This window comes from Porcisia hertigi, chromosome 9 (assembly GCF_017918235.1).
Source record: "Porcisia hertigi strain C119 chromosome 9, whole genome shotgun sequence".
Lineage (NCBI taxonomy): Eukaryota > Euglenozoa > Kinetoplastea > Trypanosomatida > Trypanosomatidae > Porcisia > Porcisia hertigi.
The window spans coordinates 539,272-547,500 of NC_090568.1; the positions used below are offsets into that span (position 1 = coordinate 539,272).

Consider the following 8,229-nt stretch of genomic DNA (forward strand, 5'->3'; position numbering starts at 1 on the left):
AAACACACACGCGCGAGAGTGGGGCGAAAAAAAGTCAACCATCGTGATGTCCATTGAAGGAGGAAGGAGCAACATGTTAAAAGACATTGGCGCGCGCACACACACACAAGCAAATACATGTCGACGCTACACACGCGCACGCACATCTTTATATATATATATATATATACATATATGATATGCCTCTCTCTCCTCGTGAATACAATCGCTCTCAGACCACATAGAAGAGCAGTGATGGTGCCAGAGGATCAATAAAAAGAGAAACGTAGACAAATAAAAATGAGAAGGGGGAAAAGGGAAGAGAGGGAGGAACTAGAACACCAAACAAGAGTGAACGAACGTGCATAGAACGCCAACCGTAGTTTTTCGTGCTGTCGTGTTTTTCCTTCACCTCTTTGTTGTCTGTAGGTACCACACACACACACACACACACACACACACACACCAAGTCGCTGCTTCTTTTTCTTCTATTCGCACGCTTCCACCAGCTTCTCGGCTGATCTCTACCGGCACTTGCGTCCACAATGCATCTTTCCTACATGGACACGTATTTCCCCTCTTTTACAGGACGTAGACCATCATAGCAGCCACGAGTGCAGTCACAGCAGCAACTGCAGACTGCGGAGACACGGCACCGTTCACCACTGTCACGCACCGCCAATTGGCGTTCCGCCGGTAGCCAGGGTTGCATACGCCGCACTGAGTGGTGGACCCCAAAAGGCACTCCGCACACTGTGGGATAGGGCACACAGCAGCCTGCGCCACAGCGTAGGTGGCGAGGACCACGAGGGTCACAAACGCCAGGAGAATCGTTTTCAGGCTCAGCGGCATTGCTCCGAGAAGAAGAAAGAAAACGGGGAATATTTAAAATGGAAAAAGAAGACAAAATGGCCGATGATGATGATGGTGATGCAGGCCTGTGCAGACGACGAGAGAGTGGTGGACTGAGACGCAGCTCAGCGAGGCTAAGAGGATGCGTCTTGCTCGCATTTCCAGTAAGTATTTGTGTACATGTGTAGTGTAGACGAACGAAAAGAAGAAGGGAAAGAAAGGCATTTTTTTTTCCAAAACGAGCTGGAGAAAAGTTGTAGCCCGGCTGTCCTCCTCGGTGCAGTAGACTACAGGTGACACCGCAATCAGCGTGAAAGAGGGAAGAAAGTACGGAGTTCTAAGCACAGGCGTAGGTTCACCCGCCCCCTGCCCCCGCCCACGCACGTACACAGAGGTATATGCCGAGAAACCATGCCAAGTGCACATCCCTCTATTACACGCAAGCTGTGCGTGCGTTGTACAAACCCCAATAAACTTTCGTTTACTCCCAATGTTGCTCTGTAATGCTTGCACATCTCCTAAGTGCGCAATGTGTGTGTGTGTGTGTGCGCGTATTGGGTATGGAGAAGTGGCTGAACGCGGAAGCAGTAGAGAAAAAACCATGTGTAGCAAACGATCAGGGGGGAGGGGGGGACTGGAAAAAAAAAGGGTCGGCGGGAGGGGGCGAACAAGCGCATATCCGCATGAGTGGTAAGAGCGCGCACACAGACAAACACAGATGAGCACTTCTATCAGACACACGCATATGCATGTAATTTATTCACTTCGATGCGTATAGATGTATATGCCTCTGGGAAAGGGGGGAAGGTCTTGTGGGGCGTATGTAACGATAATGAATGACTGCTTCATGAAGGTTGCGGATAGTACGAGGTGAAGCGAGACATGTCTAGAGAGACGCAATCGTTCGGGTTACCTCCCCCCCCCCCTCAAGTGACCATTCCCCCATAGAAACTAAGATCAGCTTCATCTCAGCTTGCTGACCATCACACGACCATCGCATCGTCGCAAATAGCAGTAGATATCCGCCAAAGTCATCATTAACTCATTCATCTGAGCAGGGTGTCCTGCCTCGAAGTCTACCCACTGCAGCTTCATGGGTGACTTTACAGCTGCTTCCGTTAGGCCGGCCGTCACATCGTCCATTGTTGGGAGACGGCTTGCACACCCCGACAGTGAGCGGGGAGATCCGGTCGAAAGACGCTTGCGTCACCATGCCCATCGTATAGATTGCACAGACGAGATCAATGTCACAAGTCGTAGCAACACCACGCCATCCAGGGCATAGACGCCGACAGCAATGGGCGACCCATTACCCTGACTTCCCGATGTTGTAGGGGATTGGTCCTTTCACCACCAGGGGAGAGAGGGGGTGATTCAACGTTGGCAAATATAAGGAGCAGCTAGGCCTTCCTCACACACACGCACACCCCGAAGCTAACCCACTCGTTCAGCTACACACACACACACACACACACACGCGCGCGCATATACCATCAGGAGGGTAAAAGAAACAAAAACACAAAGGGAGGAGAGAAAAAAGCGGAGTAAGGGGGCGGTGGAGCAGAGGACAAACGCAAAACCAAGCCTCGGAAGAGGGGGGATTGGAAAAATAGCGGAGGCGACCTTCAAGGGAGGGGGAAGGGAGTGGGGGGAGAGGGGGGGGGCTACCATGTTCGGAGTTCCAAAAGGTAGGAAGTCGAAACGAGAAAGAAGAGGAGAGAGAGAAAGAGGTGAGTAGTGGGAAGGGAATGGGGGAGGGGGGGTGTCGAACCACGGAGAAGGCGTGATCGGCCCTTTTTCATCTCTTTGTATCGCCTCTGCACTAAACATGGAATAATAGAGGAAGAAAACGCTTTGGTCATCCGTAGATGAGAGCGGGACTCAACGGGAGGGGGGGAGATGGAGGAGGACGCGAGTCATGGCAGAAAATGACAAAAAAAGCCCCCTTCTTTTATGTCACCCGCCCCCCTCCCTCCCCCCCCCCTCTACACACACACACACGACAAAAAAAGTTTGCTTTTTTTTTTTGGAGGGAGGCGCGGGGCCTCCCATGGCATTCTCTTTCCCCCTGTTTAAACTTCATTCTTTTATACACAATGGTTGGTTAAATGACTGCGACATCATCATCATCATCATCATCATCATCATCAGGGACAGTCGGCGCTAAAAGCAGCCGTGTTGCCGAACTGTCCATGCATACTACTTCCCACGCGCGTTCCATCCTTTCCTTGCATTCTCTCTCTCCCCCCCCCCCCCTTGGTCTTCAGCTAATTGAAACGTGTGTGGGTGGGTGTGTGTGTGTATCTGTGTTTCAAGTGTTTTTGTAAAAAAAGAGTGGTAGTAGTCTTCGTAGAGGTGGTGGGGGAGAAAGGGGGGAGAGAAGGAGCGGCGGCCGCTTGCAGTGAAACAGCTTTCTCAGGTTAGAGGGCGGAGGTAGATGGCTTATGTTTGCGTAATACATGCACACGCATTAACACACACGCAAACAAAGATTATAATAGGTCCTAAATTAGTGAGCCAAAAAAAAATCAAAACCGACATCACACACACAAAAAAAACGTCACGAGGGTAACAAGGGAGGGCAGGTGAGCAAGTGGAAAGGATGGGTTGGGGCATCTCAACGCACATCAAGAAAACCAGAACAACAACTGGATATATATATATATGTGTGTGTGTGTATGGGAGGGGGGGGCCTAAGATCAACAAAGGGAGGCACAAGAAAGGAAAAAGAAACACGCACCATCACGGCAGAGAAGCACAATAAAGCACGCCGAGCGACAAGTTGGGGGAGAAAAAGAGAGCGAAGAGGAGGAGAAAATAAAAAAGAACAGGGAATCGTCAGGTGACGAGAGACGTTGGCATTTCAAACAACTGCTAACAATCCCTACCCTCTCCCACAGACCCCACTCCCATCCGGTAGAGGATGAGACGACGACGACGACAACAGTGAGAAGCTCAACAGCCAACAACAAACAAGGCGAAAAAAACAGAAAGGCAGAGACACCGATACCCGAAAGAAGAACACCGAAAACGCTCAGGGCACATAAGGGATATCAACGAAGATATCCGTATAAATGCCCACAAAAGTGGAGGAATAGAGAAACACACACACACACACACACACGTGCGTGCCAAGGGGCCATCCAACGAAGAGACTGGGAGAGAGAGGAGCGGGCGGGGAGAGAAGCCTGCTAAAGACTCCACTAATAAAAACACGATTCACATGGGAACGCCACAAAATACACCTACACCTTCATATATAGACATGCACTCATACCAGTGCCTGGTGCGCCTGTCTCCACTCCGGCAAAACTAACGGGTATAGACGAAGCCCGGCAACTGAGAAGGCGCAAGGAAAAGAGGAGAGAACACCAATCTAGAGGGCACCACCACACCACGCAAAAGACACTCCAGACAAGCATCAAGACACATTTTCTCTTTTTCGTCCCAGTTGCGACTGCGCCCATTTTAGTTTGCCTCAAAATCTCTTTCATAATTGCTCCACCTACTCCCCCCCCCGCCCGCCCGCCCCACCCCTTTTGCCTCCCCTCCCTCCCTCCCTCACCCCCCCCCTCCCTCCTTCCAACAAACACACGAACCACTTTCTATCCAACAAGATTCGTCTCTCATATCCATTCGGGGAAGAGGGAAGGACTACACACAAAACAGAAAATACGCATAGCACGCGAGAGGCCCACGGTACCGCCACACAGACAAACGGGGGAATAACAAAAACAGAGAAACCGTTTCAAAGGTGTTTTACTTATTTTCATGTAAACATGGACTGCACGCACGTGCACACACATACGCATTGAGCCCCAGAAACGTCATAAGAATACAAGAAAGAATGATCACGTGATGTGAGTGAGAATGACGTTTGTATGCGGATCTGCATCGAATGTGTGTAGAGGGGAGGGGGGGTCTCTCTTATGAGGGTGAGGGGGTGGGAGTCCATACAATGGGAATACTAGCATGGGAACAAAGAAACAAAGGATGTCGTTTTAGATGATTCATCTCCCCCCTTTGTTTTCGGTTTGACCTCTGCATATTTTTTGTCGCTGGCTTGTTTTCTCTCCAAGGCATGGGCCCTGCTTATATCTTTTTATATATCTCCTTTTTTTATCTTGTTGCTTCTGCCCCCTCCCCCACCCTTTTCCCTCCTCCTCCTCCTTCTCCTCCTCCCCCCCCCGCCTCGTCCCCCCTCCTATTTCAGCTACGCGACGACCACAAGACCAGGGGAGGAAGATTGGGGAGGGCAGAAGAGATGGAGACCAAGTTGAACATGAAAGAGAACGAATGAAGATCGAGGAAGGCACAAAAGCGGCGATCAGGACAGAGAAAACTAGGTGAACGAAGGCAAAGAGAGATCAAGGAAAATCAGAGCTGTGGACTGCACATGAAGAAAAAAATAAAAGTAACAAGGCATGCGCGCGTGCACAGACAGAGGAAGCCTGACAAGAACTGAAAGGAGGGGCCAATAGTTGAGGATTGCCCACACCTGGGGAAGCGAAGTGGAGAACTTGTCACAAGGAGGTGTCAAAGTCGATAGAAGCATTTAAAAAAAAAACGTGTGTGTCCTCTTCGAAAGGCGACTCCCCCTCCCCACCCCACACACACACACACACACACATGCACAGCGACAACTAATTCATTGCAGGCTTTCTTACGGATTACCGTAGTGTATCCCTTCCTCCTTTAGCTAATTTAGCTGATGTGTACCCCCCTCACTCTGGTCACTCCACACCCCTTCACATCTCCTGTTGTGAGCTGCATCACATTTATTCTTCTCATTTGCTCTTCATGTACCCCCTCGCTGTAATTCCTTCCTTCAACAACTACGCCAACTCCTCAAGGAACTGGAAGGACTCAAGGAACGCGTCCATATCACGCTCGTACTTGCGCCACATCCCCGTGGGGCTCTCCCAGCGCACAAGGGTCGTCGTGCGATTGCGAACGAAAATATAAACCTTGCCTACAACCTCTACCTTCTCCTTCGGTGACACCTCCTGCATCTCCTTGGAGAGGAAGGTGAGGCAGTCCTGCCCCTTTAGCTGCACGACTTCGATCTTTGTGATAGTGCCGTTCGCGGCCTCCTCCTGGATGCGAGCTGTCCACTCCTCAATACTACCCATGCAGTCGGGGTCTGTCTCTGGCTTGCCAATGCGGATGGTGACAGTCGGTCCGGTCTCCTCGTGCGACACAGCCTTGGACGGATCGGAAGGAATGCCCTGCGGTGCGTACACGACAGTGCCATTGCCCAACTTCGTCGAGACCACACGACTGGCGCCGATCACGTCGAAGGTGTAGCCGTACTCGGTTGTGATGAACGCTGCACCGCGCTTCGGCCTCGGTGGCTCCGTCGATGGCGCAACGCTCTTCACGGCGCGCACCAGCGCTGCCTCGGAGAGGTACGAGATGGCCTTCTGCTGCGGATGCACGACGAGGCAGTAGTTGTTGTAGGTGAAGGTTTTCTTTTCCTGCGTGCCGTCGAAAGCGGAGCAAACTGTGACGCCATCCACTGTTGTTTCCTTGCGTTGCTTGTGCTCCGTCACCGGAACCTTGCCCACCTCGTACAAGGTGATCTCTTCCCTCTTCACAGTGGAGGCCAGCTGAAATTTTGCAAGGTAGTGTGTATCTTCCTCCTCGGCGAGTGGGTACGACCAGCTCCAGGTAGTATCGATATCCATCGACACCCTGCCGGTGTGCACACGGAAGAAACCAAGCGAACTGCAGTCCATCGGGGTGACCACGATGTCGCGCGCTAGCTGCATAAAGATTGGGCGGTAGTTATTCATGATATTCGGGTTGCACATGATCTGGAAGACGTAGGCAAGACCATTGCGCACCTCCAGAAGATTGACAACCGAGAGGTCGAAAAACGGGGGCATGCTCTGAGAGTATTCAAGAATATGGCGAAACGGGCCCTCCAGCATGCTGCTATCCTTGCGCACGGTCGGCTTCACAACACCACCCGTCATCATGAGCATCTGCTGCATCGACAAGTCCTTCGAACGGTCCTTGAACTCGGCGAGGTTCAAGTTCTCGCCACGGATATCCTCTACAGAGAGAATAATCACCGGCACAGCACCAGGCATTTCAGCGTTGGGAAACTTCTCAAACTCGGGGTTCCAGACTGTGACCATCGCCACATTGGGTATCGGCGACAGCTCCTCCCGTACCTCCCAGCCTTCCGGCACCTTCATCGAGATACCAAGGTGCGAGAAGTCCTTGTGGTCAGCACTAGCCACAGCTGTTACCTCCGTGCTCACAGGTGTGCCAACCAGCGTCCTCTTCGGCTCCGGAGCAGTCGGCTTCACCGGCTCTAGCTCATCCAGCGCCTCATCGAGAAGTGACACTGCCGGGTCTGCAGCGGATGGAAGTTTGATCTCCACACGCGCGGAAGCGTTCTCATTCGCCTCGGCGAGCTGACCTCGTGACGCTGCCTTCGGCTGCTCATTCAACGTTGTCGCTTCTGAAGTGGAGGCTTCAGAAGGCCACGGATCAGCCTTACGTACCGAAGAAGACTGCTTCATTGACTGTGAGGGCATGCTGGGCACTGCAGAGAATGCGTCGTCCTCGTCCTCGGAGCTTTTTTTGTGTGAACGCATAACGACAACGGCTCCGATGAGTGCAGCCGACGCCAGCGCAGCGCCAGTAGCAGCAAGAACCTTTTTTGAGGGCATTGAATGCTGTGTAAAAGATGCTAAGTCTTTATAATAGGGGAAATATCTCTGAAAGCGAGACAAAAGGTGCAGCAAAACTGTTTTGCGGTGCGATGGTGGACTCAGGAGAAGGAAATCAGAAAAGAGCAGTGGTGAACGCAATCGCATGTGGAGCCAGTGCAAAACAAAGGGTAAACAGTGATTTGAGGATAGAGAAAAAAGTGTAGATGAAACGGAGTAGGGTCACGCCTCGGCTAGACAGCCACGCCAAGAAACATGTATTTCTTTCTCTGAGAGGATTTACGTTACTCTAGGGATTCCACCAGCGCCTGGGGCACAATCTCCTCCATCTCTTGCCCGACCTGCGAGTGAGACCTGCTCTTTCTTTTGGCTGTAAGTGAGCATTAACTGTATTGTGTGCGACAAGGCGACTACGCTTCCTTTGTTGCTACAAATACGCTTTTTTTTGCGTGTGTTCCCGTCGGAATCCGCCGAGGGAAAATGACCGATGTCGTTGCTGTATTTACTCTTTCCCGCCTCTCTTATCCAGAGAGGGCAAACTGCAAAGGATGTTTCATCCTGGGGGAGGACATGGACCAAGTCATCTTGAAGTCGCGTGCGCACCTTTAGTCCAAAGTGGAAAAACCTGCTCTTTTCCAGAGATGAGAAGATCTGCTTATCTCCTTCCTCAGTTTTAATTAACACCAAGACAGACGCACGAGAACAATACTGAGGG

General features: G+C 51.5%; 1 protein-coding gene across 1 annotated transcript; it reads right to left on the reverse strand.

Annotated features, from left to right (window-relative positions):
* Window positions 1–5,666: 5,666 nt before the first annotated feature.
* Window positions 5,667–7,514, reverse strand: JKF63_06943 (uncharacterized protein; the record flags this gene model as incomplete). Its single annotated transcript, XM_067902890.1, has 1 exon — window positions 5,667–7,514. The coding sequence occupies one exon, from the start codon at window positions 7,512–7,514 to the stop codon at window positions 5,667–5,669; it is 1,848 nt and encodes a 615-aa protein (XP_067759249.1).
* Between the last annotated feature and the right edge of the window lie 715 nt (window positions 7,515–8,229).